This window comes from Capsicum annuum, chromosome 11 (assembly GCF_002878395.1).
Source record: "Capsicum annuum cultivar UCD-10X-F1 chromosome 11, UCD10Xv1.1, whole genome shotgun sequence".
Lineage (NCBI taxonomy): Eukaryota > Viridiplantae > Streptophyta > Magnoliopsida > Solanales > Solanaceae > Capsicum > Capsicum annuum.
In genome coordinates, this window is record NC_061121.1 from 53,567,261 (window position 1) to 53,589,675 (window position 22,415).

The 22,415-nt window shown below is 31.9% G+C and overlaps 1 protein-coding gene across 1 annotated transcript; it reads left to right on the top strand.

Annotated features, from left to right (window-relative positions):
- The first annotated feature begins 1,196 nt into the window (after positions 1–1,196).
- Positions 1,197–20,444, top strand: LOC107848690 (homeobox protein knotted-1-like 6). Its single transcript, XM_016693465.2, has 5 exons — positions 1,197–1,827; positions 2,173–2,292; positions 2,446–2,557; positions 13,851–14,089; positions 20,178–20,444. The coding sequence occupies exons 1-5, from the start codon at positions 1,444–1,446 to the stop codon at positions 20,337–20,339; spliced, it is 1,017 nt and encodes a 338-aa protein (XP_016548951.2). The 5' UTR covers positions 1,197–1,443; the 3' UTR covers positions 20,340–20,444.
- Positions 20,445–22,415: the final 1,971 nt, after the last annotated feature.

Genomic DNA, 22,415 nt, shown 5'->3' on the forward strand with positions numbered 1-22,415 from the left:
TCTCACCTTATATTTTGGGGAGTAAAACTTGTAGACCTATCCAAACTATTGACTATTCTAACCTGTTTATTTTATGGGTCGTTAGCTTCACAAAATAAGCAATAACAATTTGAAATAGTGAATATATAAAGACATTCTTTTAACTTTTATCTTAGCTAATATGTATGCTCTCAAATAACATTTATCTAGCTCTCAAACTTTGTATACATAAGTAGACACTGTCGTTTGATAGAAAGGATAACGATAACTATCTCAAAATTAATTTTAAGATGAATTAATTTCATATTTTGATTGAAACAAAATGCATGAAATAACTCAGCTCGATATTGTAGTATTTTTTTATCTCAACTTAAATAATTAATCCTGGCATAACTCATTTCCAACCAAATGTAATGGATGCGATAAGTATGAGACTATTTTTATACCACCCTCCACACAGAGGCGTATCTAAAATTTAAAGTTTGTGGGTTCCTATGAAATTTTTTTTTTAATATAGTGGTTGATGGGGTTAGAGAACCCATAACCAAGAAGTTTACAAAGCTTTAGCGATCTCTTTTCTTCCACTAGACCAACCATACATTTTATTTATGAATTCCCAACTTATTATTTTTTATATATTTCCTAAATTTCTTAATATAAATACGGAATATGCACGAAAGTTTCTGGATTCCCGAGAGGCCCCACTTATACCATTAAATCCGCCCCTGCCTCCACCTAATATAGTAATTCCAACACTTAGATACAAATATTGAGATAAAATATCTCGAATTTAATTAATACTTCATATTAACTATGAAATAAAGTTAATTTCAAACTTTTTTTTTTTTTTATTTGATATACTAAATAACACCTTAAATTTATATAAATTAAAATTAAATAAGCAGACATGCGTATTTAATGAGAGATAATGCATGTAAAATGCCACCTATGACACGAATTACCATATAGAAAACATGTCTACTTGTTCAACACATTAAATATTGTACCTGCATGTATATTACAATTTTAATCCAATATAATGAACCACAAGCATCTGAAAAAACACGGTAGTATTATTCACTAAATAATTTAATCATTTATTTTGTTTTCACATTGTAATCTAGGTATAAATATTCTCCTTTATATTTATGCAGACTTACTACAGTACAAGCGTAATGTATATCAGACTAACCAAATACTTATTAGATTCTTTTTATCTCTAAGTATGATGGGACCTCTCTTCATCTTCACCTTCCCTTTTTTCCCTCTTCTCCTTTAGTTTTATAAGTATTTTTTTTCCTCCCTTTTAAAAAAGAAAGGAAAAACACGCACTTCAAATAACAAAACAAAAACACAAGCTTAATATCTCATCTTTCCCACTCCGATTATTCCAAGTAAAATTACTCATATTTTCCCTATTTGATTATTTCTTACTAATTTACACTACTTTGGAATTTTAGATATATGGATGATGAAATGTATGGTTTCCGTTCAACAAGTGATTATGCGGACAAAGCGTTGATGTCACCAGAGAATTTGATGATGGCAGATGAGTACAACAATTTCCACAACTATCACAACATGGCCATGAACACCCCTATGTTTGGATCCGATGATGTTCAATTATCATCGGATGCTGCTAATTCTTTCAGTCTTACTACTCCTCAAAATAATAATATTTATCAAATTAGATATGGAAATTGTGGCAGTGGCAGTGGCAGTAGAAAGGATGATAATAATAACAACAATGAAGATTATGATGAAGATGGTTCAAATATTATCAAGGCTAAAATCGTCTCACATCCTTATTATCCTAAATTACTCGATGCTTATATTGATTGTCAAAAGGTTAACTACTCCTTAGCATTATTACTAAGCTTTTGTGTTAGTCATGAGACGCGGATACATGATTTAAGTTTTTACGAATTTATAGTTCTGAGTCTCTTGAAAACAAAATATTTACACTAATTTTCTATGATCTAACTACAAAATTTGGAAATCTAAGGTTAACCTAAGTATCTTTTCATCATCATTTCTTACAGATGGTTTTGTAAGCATATGATTTGCTTTATTCTTCACCAAGAAGGGTTTATGGCTTTCTAAATCCTTAATCAATCTTATCTTCTTTTTTTGCATAATTAAAATATTTTTCTTATATTGTTAGTGTATATAACTTAAATGTTATTTTTTAAGGTTGGAGCACCGCCGGAGATAGCAAATCTGCTAGAAGAAATAAGGCAACAAAACGATCTTCGTAAACCAAACGCTACTTCCATATGCATAGGAGCTGATCCTGAACTTGATGAGTTTATGGTTAGTTATTATTTCTTTTTTCTGTGTGTAGAATTTATTGTTTGGACTTTTCTTTAAGTTCTTGCTTCTTCTCGAAACTTAATTTAATAAAATTATCTTTGTGAACAGTTTGTTTGAAATCTTGACCTTATTGTTGTTTATTTTGTCAAATAGGAAACGTACTGTGATATATTGTTGAAGTATAAGTCCGATCTGTCTAGGCCTTTTGATGAAGCAACAACGTTCCTCAACAAGATTGAACTGCAACTTGGAAATCTTTGCAAAGGTCGGTGAAAATACCATACTTATTCTCTTTATACGGTCGAAATTTCTGTGTAATAATGTTGTCTGTCTCGATATTTTTACTTATTATAGGAAAATATTATTATATAGAACATATAATATGACATGAATATGAAAATTCGTTCTCAAGGAAATTTGATCATTATCGTGAAATATTATTATAGAGAGGTTTGACTTAACATATATAATGCAAGTGCTAATTATAAGCAGAAGTATTCATGTTATGATACAATTTCTTAGGAGTTATAAGTTATTTTCCATAAACTATTTTGGCACACATTGAGATGTTGAAAACCTCTTTACCTCCAAGTCTTGTTCCTTCATATACAAGTAGCTGAGGAGACGATTAAGAATTGAACTCACGTTTATTGTACAAAATACTCATTAATTTCATTGGACTATAAGAGGAGGTAAAATCATTTAAGGAAGAGAACTATTAAAATAAATCACATGTGTGGTGCAATAATACTAGAGCATAGAACTCCAAAAACATGACTAAAAGGTGTCAGAAATGAAAATAATGATACGTATGACCAAGATTTTCTTGCCTTGTGTATCCAGGCCGTGGCTCAGTATATGATTTTGGAAAATTTTGCTTGTTTTGTTGGAAATAATTCACTGATAGTAGCAAAAGACTTATGTATTTTTTTCCCTCCCTCAGGGTTAGATCTTGTTTCAGTGCAACTGGGACCTTTCATATCCTAGTTTTACTCGTAATGTTTTTGTGGTGCTTCACTTGTCTCTCTTGCCTTTTGTTTTGTTGTCAGAGAAATTTTCTTTTTTTGCATTTAAAACCACTTTAGCTCAGAGATTCTGATTTTGACGTATCACAATTGAGGTGACATGGCTATAGTAGCTCTTTCAAAAAACAGTGACATATGTCCTCTATATCTACCCTATTCCTATATCAACTGCTCATGATATATATAGGGGAGGACATATGAAGCTGACCATTATATATTTTATGTGCATTTATGTGACAATGGTACTAGTATGATTGGAGTGTGAGGGTTTTTGTCTGAACTAAATTTATCTTATAGTAGTATTAATTGTTTAGTTTCCTATAAAATCAAGAAAGTTAACATATGGCAGTGGCCGTTCTTCTGTTTGATCAATGGTGGCTGACAATCATGCAAAATAGACCATTCTCACTATACATTAGGAGTACTTAATATCTAGAGTATTTGTTTTTGGTATTTTGATGACGGATGCATGAGAAACACACATTTATCACTTAACTATATATGGTTAAGGGGTGTGTATTTTTCATTTTAATTTGTAAGGTTAAGTTGATTGATTTGGTGTAAATGCTAGTTGCTGATAAGTATTCACTCGATCAAGTTATCATGACACGTGTGGTGTAGCTATATGCCCTACAACCACCCAATAAGTTAAACCTCTGAACGAGGAGATAATTCTTTTACTTGGATTAGTGCAAAATGCAAATTTTGAGTTTTCAACTTGCATATATATATTTTCATTACAAGATACTACTACATCTTTGTTAATGTCACTATTATTGCACCATTTACATTCTTCTTCTTTTTTGTGCAAGAAAAAAAAATCTGATTAATCACCACTATGTACATTCATCTTCATGACTATTGTTGCCGGAATCCTTCAAATGTTATTTGGTGCATGTCGGATTCTTCTAATGTTTCGCATTATTTGGAGGATCTAATACAGTTTCGATATCATTTTTGAAAGATCCCGAGTAATATAGATATGAAATTAGACCCAGGTACAATGATGTTGGCCTTTACTTTCTCTAATTGAGTCAGCAAAGACCATATGACAGTATATACAATAGTTGCATGTATATATTCTCAGATTGTGGCTTGCACGTGGAACCGAAATTACTTGGTCTGTGAGAAAGGATGTTCCAATTATTCTACTTTGAATTTGATGTTCCGACCTTCAAAGCTTTTAATTTCTTTCTTTAAAAGAATTTCAAGTTCCGATATTATTATAAACTATAGTGCTATGTGTTCTTGACAGACACATTGGGAGTTGCTTGATATCTCATTGGTTCGGCAGTTATAAGTGATTAATATCTTCTTCGTTTAGCTAATGATGTTTCACCCTTGTTCTTATCGTACAACTACATGAATAATCCCACAGTAAAAAAAAAAAAAAAGTGTGTACACAGCTTATTGTTGTAAGAGATTTTAAATTCCAGAATCTTAACTTTAGCTAATGATTTATCACCCTTCTTCATACCCTATACAACAACATGATATTTGTATCATCCTACAAATAGGGTCGGAAGAGGATGATATGTACATAGCGTTATTATTCTTATGGTAAGGGATTTTAAGTCCAAGAATCTTAACTAACGTGTCACGTGACAGCATTGATCTTTTGTTCAATTCTCATGATCGATCTTATGTCCTATGGTCTGGCAGCCTTTTAACTAGCTATACATGGCAAGTACAATTGGAACTTGTTGTTTATGCAGAAGTCCTTTGCTTTAGTTTGATCTGGATTAATTAATTAGTTAGATTAATGTATTAAACTAACTAAATAGGATATAAAGCTGTGTTATTTTATGCGTCTCCACGTGTTAGAAGCTGGCATTGTCCAAAGAGTCTTAAGTTGAGGCAAATGGCATTTGATCTGCAGCAGCCTTGCAGTCTAAAGAATTAATGGGGAAAAGGGGTTGGCAAAGAAAAGGTGTTAATAATAATCAATGGGTAGATAAATTCTGTGTTTGACAAACTATTATTATTTTTTGTTTCAAAGTACAGCTTAACTTTTTAGTGAGACAGGGAGTAATTTATTAAGTTGGCCTCGTGTGCCTTTGTTTTAACTTGCCAGTTCAACTGAGATTGTGTCTTTTTTTTTGGGTTTAATATCAATAAAAAGATTATTACTTTTAGTGAAGGTGTTGTATGAGTGATGAGTGCATATGTTCACGTGCTTAGATTGCATTAAACTGATAACTGTTGGATGCTGTTTTTCATTTGGCTGCTGTTTTTCTTTAATTTGTTGTTTGTTTTGCCATATCATTGTGGCTTTACTTAATGTTGAAGTTGATGCATGATGGCCTGCTATTATGCTTGAGATGTAAACTGAAGAATACATGTGATTTCTATATATAGTAAATCTATGGGGGATGATTTTTCTGTAACAAATCTTCTAGACCTTCTTGATCCCACCCTTGTTAAGTGTGTTGTGATGAAACCAATTTTCTGGAACAAATTCTGTTTTAGGGCAAAGTTTCCTCACTATTAATGATTGTATCGTTTAAGTTCTAAGCAACATGATGAGATCGAGCCACACTCCGTCGACTTAAGAATCTTGTCATCATGTCTCCGTTTGTACTTACCTAGACTATCTCCCTTAGCTTACACAATTGTGTATTTTGGATTTTAGGTTCTTCATTGGGAACTTAATATATATATATATATATATATATATTCTCAGGCTTGATATTTCGGATGACTTTTTCCAACGTGTTCCAGGTCCAATTAGAAATCCGTCTTGCATTACACATTAGGAGAGATCCATCTTCCTTATGAATATATTCACATCATTCCAACTGTGTAACACATAAACGTTAGTTAATCTTTGGTTGTTAAGAAGATAGGATAAGATTGTACACATATATTATCCTCGACTTTACTTGTGAAACTATATACTGCATATGTTACGTGAATATAGTCCTAGCTTATTTCTCTATTTTATAAATTGTAAAGATTATGTCTACTCTCGTTTACATAATAAATAGTACAGTGAAAAAGAAAAGTAGATTTATTAAAGAAAGAAAAAAAATGAAGCAAGTGAGGGAGACAGAGGGAGGATAATGGGGCAGAATAGGGTAGGACCAAAGGAAGGAAAACATTAATGGGAGAGGAAGCCCGTGTAGAGCGGGTGGTCGATACATCACATGGACTCCCGCGCTTTACGCTGCCACACCAAAACTCTTTTCTTTTGTTTCTTTCTTTTCATCCTTAGTCCCTACTATCAAACACTTGCACACGGACACATTTTTCTCCTACTATTTACTCTCTCTCCCTACCCACTTAATTATTTTCATACTTCCTCAATTTTAATTTATTTATTCTATTTTAATTTTACAAATAAACAAGGTTTTAATATATTAAAATATTTTATGATCTTAAGAGTTTAAATATATCATGTAAGAATTGATATTAAAGAGTTGTCATAAAAAAATAAATATTTTCTTTTTAACAAATCTTAAAAAGAAAATAGATCCTACAAATTGAAATAAAGGGAGTATTGGATTTCTATCATGTAATATCTGCTATTTCTTGATGCACAAATAAATTGCTAATAGTTTTATCCATAAAAATTTAAAAATATTTTCTTCTCAATTTCTAAGATGATATTTAATTAAATAATAAATTTAGATTTAAATGGAATTTTTAAAATTTGTGATGTAAAATAAATCATCAATATTTATGGGATTGCAAATTATTTTCTCTAAAAATAAAGTGAGTATTTTCAAGTTTGACTATTGCTATAACTCAATATATTCATTTTTCTTGGGACTCCCTTTAAAAAGAAGTAGCCTTTTATCTCAATATTTTTTTTTTTCTAGTTAGTTAGTGATGATTTTATTTTAAAACTTTTATTTTTAAAATATTTGTAATTTGGTGTAAATAACAAGTTTCACATAAATCCTGAGTTCTAACATATGCTCTATTTATTTTATATTATTACTTTATTAGTAATAATAAACGTGAGTGACAGGAAATTCGTGGTTGTCATGCTGCTTTCAGCTGCCTGCTTCTGATCGACGATATTTTTATAATTTTTATATTGTTGGTCTTCATTTAATTATTTATTTTTATTTTAAACTTTTATATATTTAAAAATTATGTTAAAAAAATTATAAATTATAAGAATTTAAATTATTTGGAGACGCATAAAAATTTTTGTTGACTCAAAATTCTATTAGTACAATATAAATTGAAATATATTATTTGTAAATTTTGTGAAGAATAATATAAATTACAATAATTATCAGGTTAAAATGTTTAAAAGATATTTAAAATTTTTTTTGACTTTTCAAATTATATCAATGTCACATAAATTAGAATCGAGGGATTAACATATATTACTTGAAAATTACGTAAAAAATCGTATAAATCATAATAAGTAACATTTAGAATTATATAGCAACTTTAAATGATTTTCTCAAATATTCTATTACAACAACAACAACAAATTCAGTGTATTCCCACAAAGTGGGGTCTGGGGAGGGTAAAATGTACGCAGCCTCTGCCGCTACCTCCGAAGAAGTAGAGAGGTTGTTTTCGATAGACCCCCAGCTCAAGATAAATGATAATAAACAAGAGCGTAATGAAACATGAAGCAGGATGAATGACATAACATAAATAAGGTATAAGAGATAATAAAATAAAAATCAGAGCAATACAAAATAAGATAAATAAGCGCAATATGGAATAAGAGATAAGAAATAGGATATCTGAAATACGACACTCACCTAGTAGCAACATACACTCACAGACCAAAGACACTCATTACACCCAAACCTTGTTGACTAGGGGTTCCTACCTATGGACACAGTCCTAGGATTACTAACCCGACTATACATGAACTCTAACTATTTGCTACAATCCACGCACTCATCCTTATCCGCGACCTTCACACCTTTTTATTTAGGGTCATGTCCTCAGTAAGCTGAAGCTGCTCCATGTCATGTCTAATCACTTCCCTCCAGTATTTCTTCGGCCTACCTCTCCTTCTCCTGAAGCTATCCAACGCTAGCTCCTCCTCATCACATACCCAAACCATCCCAGTCTTCCCTCCCGCATCTTGTCCTCCGCCGAATCCACTCCCATCTTCTCTCGGATAATCTTATTCCTAACTCTATCCCCTCTAGTAAGCCCACACATCCAACACAACATTCTCATTTCTGCCACCTTCACTTTTTGAATGTGGGAGTTCCTGATTGGACAACACTCTACTCCATACAGCATGGCTGGACCGACTGTCACTCTGTAGAATTTGCCTTTAAGCTTAAGGGGAACCTTCTTATCACACAACACTCCCGAGATGAACCTCCAATTCATCCAACCTGCTCCAATATGGTTAGAGACATCCTCATCAATCTCGCCACTCCCCTAGATCGTAGCCTCAAGATACTTAAAACTATCCCTCTTAAAAACATTTTGAAAATCCAACCTCACCACCACACTGTCCTCCTGCCTCAAGTCACTAAACTTGCATTCCATATACTCCGTCTTGGACCTACTCAACCTGAACCCCTTAGGGGCCGTTTGGTTTGCAAATAATCCTGGGATAAATTTTTTATTCGTTGTTTGATTGTAAATATTTGGGATAACTTATTATTAGTCCCGGGATAAGTTATCCACCCAAATGGTGGGATAACAATCCCGAGATTATTTTTCTTTGGTGTAAAGTTATATAAGGACAAAAATACCTCTTGGAATTGTTATTTATAATTAAATTATATATAATTAAACATAATTTAACATAATATATTATAATTAAATATATTAACATATAATATATATATATATATACTTAAACGTAATTAACGTATATATATTTATATATTTTAGTTTCTCTAAAAAATAATAAAAAAAATTTAAGAATGAATATTTAAAGCTTAAAAAGAAATATATATATATAAAAAAGGTTAAATACGATGGAGGGTATTTTGATAATCAATCAATTTATTCCTAGAAATTATACCATGCATATTACTTTGAATACAACAAACCAAACACTCAATAAAAAATAATCCCAGCATAACTAATCCCAGTATAACTTATCCCATCACAACTTATCCCAGCATAACTAATTCCCGTATAACTTGTTTTCAAACCAAACGACCCCTTAGATTCAAGGGTTTGCCTCCAAACCTCCAATCTTTCATTCCCTCCCTCCCCTTAACCCCCCTCCCCGCATCTCATCAATCAGTACTACATCATCCACAAATAACATACACCAAGTCACCTCCCCTTGAATACTCCACATCAACACCTCCATCACCAACACAAACAGGAACGGACTAAGAGTCCAACCCTGATACAACTCTGTCTCGACCGAAAAATGCTTTGAGTGCCCTCCCGCTGTTTTCACTCGAATCTTTCCTCCATCGTACATGTCCTTAGTAGCTTTGATGTGCGCCACCGGAACCCCTCTCACCTCTAAGTATCTTCAAAGAACCTCGCTAGGGACTTTGTCATACGCCTTCTCCAGGTCGATGGATACCATGTGCAAATTCCTCTTCCATTTCCTATACTGCTTCACCAATCTCCTCACCAGGTGGATTGCCTCTATCATCGAACAATCATGCATAAAACTAAACTGATTGAGCTTGTATTGAAACGGACTCAAGTATATAGTTATCCTATATAATAAGTGGCAAAGAAGCAGCTGAAGCAGGCTGCTCATGGTCGATATGTCTGCTCCAGCTGCTTCAATTGTGATTTTACTATATTATCCTTAATTAATTATTATAAGTCATTTACGTATTAAGAAATTAAAAATATTTAATAAAAAATTTAAAATAGACGTTAATGACATGGATGTTTCAACTGCTTCAACCAATAAAAAAAGATAAAATAGACATAAAATAATAAATTATTTTTTGATATTTGTATAAGTCATTTAAGTGTTAAAAAATAATCATATTTAATAAAAAAAATAGACATAAAATAATAAACTATTTTTTGATGTTTTAAATAAATTTGATGTCTTGTATGTGATCACTTAAAAAATATAAATTATTCTTTAATATTTTAAATTAACTTGACGGCTTATATAAGACCACTTAAAAAAATTTCACAAGTATTTGTTATAATAATTTTACTATGTCACTTCTAATTAGTAGAATAGAAGAAAAAATATTATAAATCACAGTAATTAAAAAAATTATTTAAAAAATATAATTGAATATGAATGTTCCAAAAGTTTGAACAACTTAAAATATTATTATACAAATTTTATCAATTTAAATATAATAATATATGTTTAACTTAAAATTTATCAACCCCACACATAAAGATTTTAACTAACTGATAAAAATATACGTAATGTAGAATTTTTAAGGATGAACATTGAATCATGCGTAGCTAGGCGTAAATATATTATATCACACTCATGGATGAGAGTGTCACACGCATCTCAATATTTATTTTTCCTTATTGTAAACCTACTGAGAAACTGAAACTGATAGAGAGGAGTGGGTGGGTGTGTGGGGCAGTGACGGACTCAATCTTTTTCACTAAATAGGTTTAATATATTAAAAATAAATACGGATAAAGAAAAATAAGAAAATGACAAAAAAAAGGTGCAGCAGATAAAGAAAACAAAAAAGTGACAAGAGTTGGGACTCACACACAATATAACATTTAAGATATGAACCCACTATCCCTAGACTAAGCATTTTAGCTATCTGTAGTGGGTTCAAATATTATATATAGCTTATACATCTATAAAGACTGTTTATACGTATGTATATATTCTGTGTTATTTTTCGTCGAAGTGAGTTTATATGAATCCACTTGAATTTATGTGGGTCCGTCCTCGGGATGCAGGGCATGCTGCTGCATGATGGTAGTCAAATCTTGGTGGGTCACCGTGTGGGTTCAGTCTAGTCATGGGTCGTTGTGCTGCCCAATGTCTCTTTCCCAATTTATCACTAACTCTATTACTTTTCCCTTTTCACATTTAGGAATATATTTATATGGTATTCCTACAATTTCATTTTACTTTTTTTATATTAAAAGTATTATTTTAATTAATTTATTTTTATATTAAAAATACTTACTTCAATTATTTATTTAATTTATGTTATATTTTTTTTTCATTTGTACTTTTGATATTAAATAACTACATAAAGTAATAGTAGATAATTTTATTCTTATTGAATTTATGTTATATTTTTTTTTTCATTTGTACTTTTGATATTAAATAACTACATAAAGTAATAGTAGATAATTTTATTCGAGTTATATTTGATAAAATGAACACTTTCTCAGTTCTATAAAAATAATAAATAAATTATTAAAAGGACATCTGAAAAAAAAACTAAAGATAAGGGTAAAAAAGAAATAAACATACTCATGGGACTAGTTTCAAAAAAAAAAACACAGACACACACTCATGGGATGCGAAATAAACATAACCATGCTTTGATATTTATGTTATTTATATTAAAATTAATATGCATTAGGCAGCAGCCTTCTTTTGTTGTTTTAATATGTATTTGTTGTTTTTCACTTGTTGCCGAATGAAATTTCATGTTGAGAAAATCATGATAATTAAGGTGTCAAAATTTATTTTTAACGTATTATTTGGGGTTATGGACTTAAAAGACATAATAATAATGAAGATTATTAAGACTACGGGTTATGAAGATGGAAATGTGTATTTTAAGGGACAAAATTAATGAAATTTTATCAGCGTAAAAGTTATGAAAATTAAGAGGCGTGAGTTATGGAGGTGACAATAAATATAAGAAAATGAAAGATATTTTAAAGTAGATTGTTATGTTATTATTACATAGTAAAATAGAGATAGAAAAAAAGAAAAATTCTATTGAACTCTTTAAGGTAAACTAGGATATGGTATGAAGGAAGCTCAGACGGTAATTTATCCTTTGTTATCTTTAAAATTTGAACGAAAACATATATACCTTGCATATTGATATTGTACTTCCAAAAGAAGTTTTAAAACATTCACCAACAATGTTGGACAAGATGAGGAAAGCGAGATTGAAATAGTATGGACATTTGTGAGGATGAGAGCGTAGATATCTCAGCTAGGAGGTGTGAATTGTAGGCAGTGGCGAGCTTCAAGAGAGGAAGAGGCAGGCCGAAGAAGTATTGGGGGAAATGATTAGCAGCACCTGGTACATCTTGACCTTACCGAGGACATGGCTAGCTCTAGTTAGGAGAGTTTGAAGGTCGCATATTAGGGCGGAAAATTAGTTGGTACTTGAACGTTCTTTTGCTTTCTTGCTTGGTGGTCATTCTTGAACCTCCCTTTGTTGTACCTATAGTATTAGCACTTTGCTTGTAGTTCATTGAAATTCGATTTCAACTTTCAATTGTGTTTTGCGCGCGTGTTATTGCATATGTTTCTTTTGTTATTGTTCTTTCTACCGTTTGTGTGTAGCACTTTCGTTTCGATTAATTTGTTGTTGTGATTGCTCCCATGCCTATATCCCATATATCCCCCCTTTTCTATAAACTGTTTGGCAAGTATTATTTAAGCTGGGGTCTATCGAAAACAATGTAGTAGTAGAGGCAATGTTTACGTACACTCTATCTTCTTCAAATCCTACTTGTGGGATTACAATGGTTTGTTGTTGTTGTTGTCCCCAAAAGTTCTAGCAATTTCATCCTTTTATCATTGTAGCTAGGTCTTAGCTTTATAGTTTCTTGATATGTAGTCTATGGCTAAGATCAGGTGCACAAATTGTTACTCCTTGTTTTGTTACACAACCTGCTCTAGAGTTCTTGAAATTGATCCAAATTCTTGATGTGGTCCTTTCCTTTTGTAATTGTGTGTGGTAATCTCTAACATTCAGGTCGATCGATTTTACAAATTTAAGCTAGCATTAAATTTTGGTGAATGGCTCCGCAAATAAAGCCACCATTGCATTAATCAGGGGGAATTCATAGCCTATTTTGTGGTGCACCTGAACCCAAGAACTTTTCCTGATTAGATATTTATGTTTTTTATGATTGATATTATATTATGTGCTAGCACCCAAGTTGATTGAATGTTGAATTATTTACCTAGAGAGATCAATTTCTCACTTAGCAGTTTCTCTTTTTAAAGCGGTGCACCCATTTTATAAAAATCTTAACCGCTTCTTGCATTAATATCAAAGTAAGTTTAGAGAAAGTTAACTCTTTGTTTGTTTATCAGTGGTTCTCTCACTCTTTATGTAAATGGTAAGAGTTGATCTCTTTTTGGACTGCCTTTAGCTTTGTTTTCACTCCCTTATTAAGGGGTACTACAAGAATGTCCTTGCAAAGACGAAGCTTGAGTGCTTTTCTGAACGCCTACTTTGAGTGCATCGGAGGGTCTCTACTCTCTATTGAAATAGTTCTTGCCATTTGACTTGGGGAATAATATAATTTAGATTCTTCCGGAAGATGCTCCTTGAATGCTGAAGTGAACAAGCGCCATACCAACTACAACTAGAAAGTGATCACTCGTATCAATTAAGCGCTAAACAAGTCTTATAGAACTAACCAACTATATATCTTTTGATTAAAAATGGAATTAATTAACTGTGGCAGATGATGGTGGTGTATCGTCAGATGAGGAGTTCAGTTGCGGGGAGGCAGAAGGACAAGATGCATCAATGAGATGTGAGGATAACGAACTCAAGGACAGACTCCTACGTAAGTTTGGGAGTCATCTAAGTAGTCTTAAGTTGGAATTCTCTAAGAAAAAGAAGAAAGGGAAGCTACCAAAAGAGGCAAGGCAGATGTTACTTGCATGGTGGAATGATCATTATAGATGGCCTTACCCTACGGTTTGTACTTCTAATTTTAGCCCTCTGTTTTGCATTTTCATACAACTCAATTCATGCTTCTTGTTCTTGTTTCCATTAAATTGCGAATGAGTTTAAAGTTTTAAGGGTCGTTTGTTAGGAGAGATAAGGGATAACTAATTCTGGAATTAAATTTAGGATGAGCTTATTCCATATTTGGTTGGGATGAAAAAGCATGGGATAAGGGATAACTAATTCCGGAATTAAATTTATGATGATCTTATCCCATGTTTGGTTGGGATAAAAAAATATGGGATAACTCATCTCAGATTAGTTATCCCCGGGATTATAATGTTACTTTTATCCCTTCTTCCTGAGGGTGAGATAACTAATTCCGGGATAGTTAATCTCAAGATAACTAGTTTCACAATCAAACGGCCCCTTAATTCTTTTAAATTCTTGGTTTAAAACTTTGTATCTATACTACTATTTAGATTCTTTCACATGAAAACAGATTAAAAATATTAAATTTATGAGCTTTAGACCATAACTTTTTTGTTTATTGGATTTTGCATTGATTATTTGTACATATTAGGGTGAATTTGTGATACAAATACAACACTGAACCAAATTACTAGACCTGCCCTATATATATATATATATATATATATATATATATTTATGAGCTTTAGACCATAACTCTTTTGTTTATTGGATTTTGTATTGATTATTTGTACATATTAGGTGAATTTGTGATACAAATACAACACTAACCAAATTACTAGACCTGTCCTTGATATATATATATATATATAATATTAGTTGCTAATATGCATTAGTACAATGTATCATGGCAACAGGATTGGTAGTAGAGTTAAGTTACAACGGTAGATATTATGGGTACATGTTTGTGGCAAAAAATCTATGAACTGGCCGTCTGAGCCATAGAAAAGTAATTCCTGTTGTGTCTATATCTAGTATTCGGGTTATAAAGAAAGTTGGAACTCTCAATTCTATTATAGTATTATAGCTTCTAGCCCATGCTCCTTCCTTAGCTAGTACATCTACTACTCCAAATAGCTATGTTGAATGGATGGGTCCTCTAGATACCGCATTACTAGCTAATATGCATTAGTACAATGTGTCATGACAGCAACGCTGGCAGTAGAGTCACCAGTTACAATAATAGATACTACAGATACATGTTTGTGGAAAAAAATCTATGAACCAGCCGCTTGAGCTTTACAAAAGTAGTTCCTGCTTTGTTTATATTAGTATTTGTGTTACAAATAAAGGCGGAATTGTCCAATCTATTATAGTATTATAGCTTCTAGCCTGTGCTCCTTCCTTAGCTAGTACATCTACTACTTGATTAATCTCCAGATAACTATGTTGAATAGGTGGGTGCAATAGCTACTGCATTAGCTGTCTGCATACAAAAATTATATTGTTGTAAGTGGGGTGGGGGTAATTTTTTTAGTAGTGAAATAATTACCTTCGAGTCAACAATTGATTTTAGGAGGGGTTAAGGAGTGATTTGCCACCAATCTTAATCCATGAAATAAGGCCAGAAGTTTAGCTTCGATATTTGCGATCATAACACATCTGCTCATATAGCTTGCCATCTAGTTGCCATTAGAGTCCCTAATTAATCCACCTATCCCTCATTTACTTGGATTCCCTAAGGAGGAGCCTTCTGTATTAAGTTTGTAGTCTTTACCAAGTGGTTCCTATTTTAAATGTTGATGCCATTGGTTATGGGTAGTTTGGCTCGACCTCTAACATATCTATTAATCCCACAAAAACCTATAACTTTTGAGGGAGGGGACATGGACCTAATCTCTCACAAAGATTAAGCAAGTCAATCTTTAGCAAAAAAAAAAGAGAGAATTACTATACATGAGCTCTTTCTAATACAAAAGAGAGAAAATGCAGCTAAGGAAAAAATTAGTCTTATTGTATCTTCTTCTAAAACTTGAAAGTTACCATCTATCAAGTTGAAATAGTCCCTTTATTACTCTAGGAAATTGTATCATTATACTCTTTGGTGAATTAGTCATCTAAGTTTAAAGGGAAAGAGGATTATGGATAATTTGGGAATTGTTGGATCCCTTTATAGTAGTGTAACAACCTTTTTTCGGGAAAAAATATTTGCAAACGTGTTTTTTCATTTGATCATGATTTTTTTGAATTTGATAATGATTTCTATAAGATTTTCTGTAGAGCTCCAACTTTTGGAGATAATGTCATGCAACTTCAGGTGGGATGTCCACATTTTCTCAAATCTAAAGATTTTATGTATGTAACCTATGCGTTTAGTGTAGACTAAATATGAGTGGACAATGATCCAAATACGTACGTGGAAAATGAATGACTGGAGAGTTTGATTAGATGTGGAACCAGTCATTATTAGCAAAGAAACGTTCTGGTGTTTCCAATATTAGTTTACTCTTATTTTTAAATAGCTTATTTTACCATGTGTATCTGGATTCTTCGTATCCCATGTCCTAGTAACATTACAAAGTCAGTAGTATGTGGTTGACATGTAAGTCTTCCTCCTTTCTTAGTAAGACTTCTTATAATTTCATTAAAGTATCCCTATATTCACCATTTTTCATTATTATTATATTTTATAATTTTTAGAATGTGTCACAAAAAATTACAATTGTGTCTGTGTATGCTACCATAAATATTAGAGAGTAGCCAAGATTTATTTTCAAAATATACCTTAACCATTGTATGAATCTTTGTCTGTTTTTGTAATGTCCTCCAACTCCAAGATGTTATCATCCCAAAGGACCATAATTACACTAGAGTTTCCAATAGTAAAAGCTCTATCACTCTTCTAAATGGAAAAAGATCTAGCAGTGCTTGGTGATTTTGCATCTTGGTTTCAAGTATAGCTATAAGCGGAGACTTGTGCCAATATATTGAGGCCCTAAAGTTTCTTCTAAACTCTGGGCTGTTACACTCTTTATAGTTTCAATTTATTATGTTCATGGATCTATTCAAGGTTGTAGGAATTATCTGTAGTTGGGGATCCCCTCAATAGGAATTGCTCCTGGGTCTCTTCGATTGTTACCATAATAAAGTTCTCTATTGCTGATATTCGTATATCTAGTGAGCTTTTTAACAGATATGAGGGAAAATAAGGATGACTTGTATATCTAGTAGTACAAAATACACAAGAACCTTAAACATACGAAAAATAGAAGAAACAATTGACTTAATGAGGAAGACGAGGACAAAGATTCATGTTTTAAAGGAAATAAGAGTGATAATGTTCAAAAAGAGATTAAAAGAAGTCATCCTTATCCTCCTATATCTATTAAAAAGCTCACTAGATATACGAATACCAACAATAGAGAACTTTATTATGGTAATAATTAATCCAACTCTAAGAGACCCAAAAGCAATTCCTATGGAGGGGAATCCCCAACTACAAACAATGCCAACAACTTTAAATAGATCTATGAACATAATAAATTGGAACTGTAAAGAGTGTAATGATTCAAAGTTTAGAAATAACTTTAGAACCTTAATTATACAAGTGTGATCATCATCAGGGATACTTTTTTAAGCATTTTGAAGACTACCTAAAAAAGTGCACAAGTTCAAGTGTAAAGGAAGCCCAAAACCGTCCTTTGGTGCACTTAAGGGGGGCTTGGGGAGCCCTTTAATGAAAGGGCTCTTTTGTCATTTGTCTATTTTTGTAATGTTGTATAAATAAAACATTGTAGGATTTAAGTCCATTGGTTTTTGTATGCCATTGAAAGAACACTTCTTTTAAAGAAAGAGAGAGTCCAAAACCGAAACTAGGGCATAGCAAAAGGGTGGAATCACTTGTGTGTTGCATTTGCTTGATATGTTGATGCTTGGATGGTGGACACCTCTCTTGTGTCATTGTAAGAGATAGATGATTGTAGTATGTGGTGTTAAGGGTCCAAGAATATCACAGGTTCTTGGGTTCTTAAGATTATACCTCCATTTGTCTATCTACCTATCTTTACTTCTTTGTAATTGTTGGTTCTTATGTTAGTATAATCCGTTTATGTTCTCGTCATTGTAACCGTGTTGTTTTTATTGTTATCTTGTTCTTCATCTTGTTGGTTAAATCTAATTTGGGATGGCTGCCTTGGCGTAATAAACACCTTGTAATTTCTTTATTCTTGTCTAGTTATCCGAGAGGGGTCACCAAAGAGGTCTTCGATTTCTAAGACTTGTGGACTGTTTTGGTGTATGTTTTAGTGTCTTCTTGGTCTTTCTTGTATCACTTAATAAATAGGCACAAGCCTCTGTTTGTAGCTCTACTTGAAACTAAGATGCAAGATCATCTAGTACGGTTAGATCTTTTTTCATTTGGAAGAATGATAGAAGTTTTTGCAATCGAAAACTCTAATGAAATTGTGGTCCTTTGGGACAAAATCCTGAAGCCAGGTGACATTGCAACAACAGACCAAGAGATTCATGCAATGGAAAAGGCATGTTGTGATAGTGAATCCCAGTTAGTCTTTTGTATTTATGCTAGTACACAGACACAATTGTTATATTTTGTGGCACAATCTAAGGTCTATAAAAGATAATTATAATGGAAAATAATAAATAGGAGAAGATTTTAATGAAATTTTTGAGTAATCTTGATAAAAAAGGAGGAAGACCTATAAGGCAACCTCGTACTACTGGATTTTGAAATATTATCAATTACTATGAATTGATAGACATGAGCTATAAAAGATCCAGATACACGTGGTTAAGTAAGTTATTTATAAATAAGAGTAAACTAATATAAAAAAACTAGACATTTCTTTGCTAATAATGACTGGGTCGCAGCTAACCGAACTCCCAAGTCACTTATTTGCCACATACCCATTCGGATCATTGTTCACTTATGTTGAGTCGTGACACTAAATGAGTGGATAACATACATAAAATATTTAGATTTGAGAAAATGTGAACCTCTCAACCAAAGTTGGATGACGTGATATCTAAAAGCTAGATCTCTACAGAAAATCTTATAGAATCATTCGGAAAAAAAATATTTTTGGAAATATTGTTCAAAAAATGAGGCTACTAAATCGCCTAAATAGCATCCAACAATTTCCATATTACCCATACTCCTCCTTCCTTTTAAACTAAGAAGAACTACTCACTAAAGAGTATAATGATATCTTAAAACTAGGAGAGGATTTCTAAAAACTAAAATTCAGGATAAATTGGTTAAATGATGGAGATGCAAACACAAAATCTTTTCATAACTATACCTTAAATCATAGGAGAAACACAAATTTTCACAAAATCTTTTCATACCTATACCTTAAATCGGAGGAGAAAAAATTGAATTCTTGCTCGTCGGGACTAAAGAGGGGAATGGATAATGAACATCCTCACATCCTTGATCACACTATCAACTACTTTGAAAAATTATCACTATCTGAATATATTTGCGGAGAATTATCACGAACTCTATACATCTGTCTTTTGCTCATGATAACTGAATTATAACTGAATTATATGTTTACTAATGCATACTTTCACCATTCCGTTACTACATACAAGTTTTTTTTCTTCAATATATAAACCCGATTCTACTAGATTACACTGAAACTTATGGTGTATTGCAAATAAATTAATGTTGTATAAAACTTTCATATTGCGGTTTGGCTTTTGGTCCCAAATTTTTTGAAATTCTTCTCTTTTTCGAGTTTTGCTTTTGTTGTTGCTTCTTATGAAACTCTTAGGGTCGTTTGGTTGTTGGTTAGAGTTATGCAGGATTTAGTTATTCATGTATCAACTATTTCATCTTATACCCTGCATAAATTATTACATGAATCAAGTCATTAACTCATACGTGTTTTAGGTATGTGGGACTTGTTAGATGATAACCAAACACCACGCATGCTTTGTATGCTGAATTTTATATATACAAAGCAACTAAATGGTTACCAAAAATAGTATTAGCTATGCTAAGTTTTAATACATGAATAATTCACTTCCCAATAGCAACCAGACGACCCTTGTATTATTCTTGATAATTAAGCCCTCTTTGGGAGGATGGGACCAATTTATTTTTTTCCAAATGTGGTGAAGATGTATACATAATTATTTCACTGATATTGATATTTGATTATAGGAAGCTGATAAAAATTCACTGGCAGAATCAACAGGACTGGATCCAAAGCAGATCAACAATTGGTTTATAAATCAAAGGAAGAGACATTGGAAACCATCAGAGAATATGCAGTTAGCAGTTATGGATAATCTTAGTGGCCAATTCTTCTCATCAGATGATTGAGTTGAAATTGTGAACCCTGGGCCATGATTTCTCTTTTCATTATATTATATATAAATATATATATATTTTTGGGAAACAAGAAAAAGAAAGAATTTATTTTATTAATCCAGTTTCTATAAATAATGGTAGAGATTAATTAATGTTGCATTCACCTTGATCATGTAAATATTCAACCTAACTGCTAAAATGCTTACCCAATATCACAAAAATATATGCTCCTTTGATAATATGGTGGTTAGAATTCCATTGGATTTTCAATGCTTGGAATATTGTTGAAGTTCTGTTGATATGTGTTCTCAATACAATAATGATTACAACAAGCCAAGTTGATTATGAATTCTCAACCTCTATAAATGCTATGTTTGGTTACTCATAGTTAGAAATCTTTCCTCAACTACTATCTTTACTATGTTCTCTCTCTGTCTTCAACACTTTAAAATGGGCTAGAAGGCTTCTCTTAAAGCAGAAAAATAGGAGTTATAGTAGTTTCCATGGTTGTTACCCCATGGCCAATTTCAACATCACCAGTCCTTTTGATTATCCATTGTAATATTTAAATGTGACACACTATGGAAATTTAAAACATTAGGGGTCCTCGAGTATACTCTTGTGACTATATCTCTAATATTTATACTACAAGCTATGAGTTTTGTCAAATGCCATTACATTATTTGACTATTTCCTTCTTTCAAAGAAATATTCATATAGAAAATTGTATTTTAAAAGATTAGATAGTCTTATAACTATTCGACGTTAATTTCTTAACTAGTTAAGGGTTTACTTTTTTATTTTCTTAATTAGAGGGGAATCTGGAGATGAAATTAGGGAGAATTCTTCCTTTTGCGTTAAAGATCGAGGAAGATGAAATGGTGTTATCAGATTCATTTTCATGGACTTGCTCTTACATTTCGTATTGTTGCTATATCAATAGTACATGTCATTTTTTTCTTCTCGTTGGATGAGATTCTGTTTGGCTGTGGCTACTATTGACATTTTTGTTAGTGAGTGGTAATACAAAGTCAAAGATTTCTTTTTGGGTAAAAACTACTTATTTTGGTAGCTTAAAATATGTTCAAATACATGCTTATTAGATTGGTAAGATCTATTCCTTTAGAATTAATCATTTTTTTTCCTAAAAAGTTAAAATTAGGCCAAATTTGTTCCTTCGAATTAATCAGATTTGTTCCTTGAAGAGACGTCGAGACGATTAAAGTTATTTTGTAGTTGTTAGGGTTTTTGTCTTGATTTTTTAATTATATTTAAGTTTTACTTTTTCTTAGAAGGAAAATAAAAATTACCATAATTACTTTTACTTTTTCTGAAAGAAAAAAATATAATTCTTTTCCATATTTGGCTAACCTCTTTCTTGGAGGAAAGGTTTTGGACATCTATAAATAAAAGACCCCTTCTCATACCATAACACAATAGCATCCACAATGTAGTCTTTTAAGATTTTCATTTAGGAGGAGATTTTCTCTCTTATTAGTTTTATGTTTTTAATATTAGGTTTTATATGTAGGTCAATTGGCTAAATCATATAATAAAATTATGTTTTTAGTATTGTTTTTCATTGTCATCTTATTTATTGTCTCATAGTTTGCAACTAATAGCTTCTGCATGATGCCCTCTCGATTTCGAATCCAACAAATGGTATCAGAGCCAATGGTTCAAAAATCAGATGGTTCGATTGAGGATAGTTTAAGATGAAAATTGCAACAAATTTGATGATAATGAAAATATATGTCCAAAAGCTACATGTGGAGATAATTGTCAATCATATTTTCAACAATCCTGTTGTCACATATTTAAAAATAAAGCTCACTTTTAACCCTGCAAAAGGGCTCCAATATTTTTAACCCGAAAAGGGCTAATATATTTTTTAACCCCAAATGCTTCATTTTTAAACATACCAAACAACAGTGATATATGAAGAATATATATATGAAGAACGAAGATCATGCACAAGAAGAAGGAGGATCAAGAATATTTTGAAGAAAATTAAGCCAAAAAGGGGAGATTTGTTAGAGTTTTTGCCCTGATTTTCTTACTATATTTAAGTTTTACTTTTCCTTAGAA

Coding starts and splice junctions, on each gene's coding strand:
- LOC107848690 (XM_016693465.2), top strand. CDS start 1,444: ATGGATGATGAAATGTATGGTTTCCGTTCAACAAGTGATTATGCGGAC. Junction 2,293..2,445: donor CTGAACTTGATGAGTTTATG/GTTAGTTATTAT, acceptor TTTGTCAAATAG/GAAACGTACTGTGATATATT. Junction 14,090..20,177: donor ATAGATGGCCTTACCCTACG/GTTTGTACTTCT, acceptor ATTTGATTATAG/GAAGCTGATAAAAATTCACT.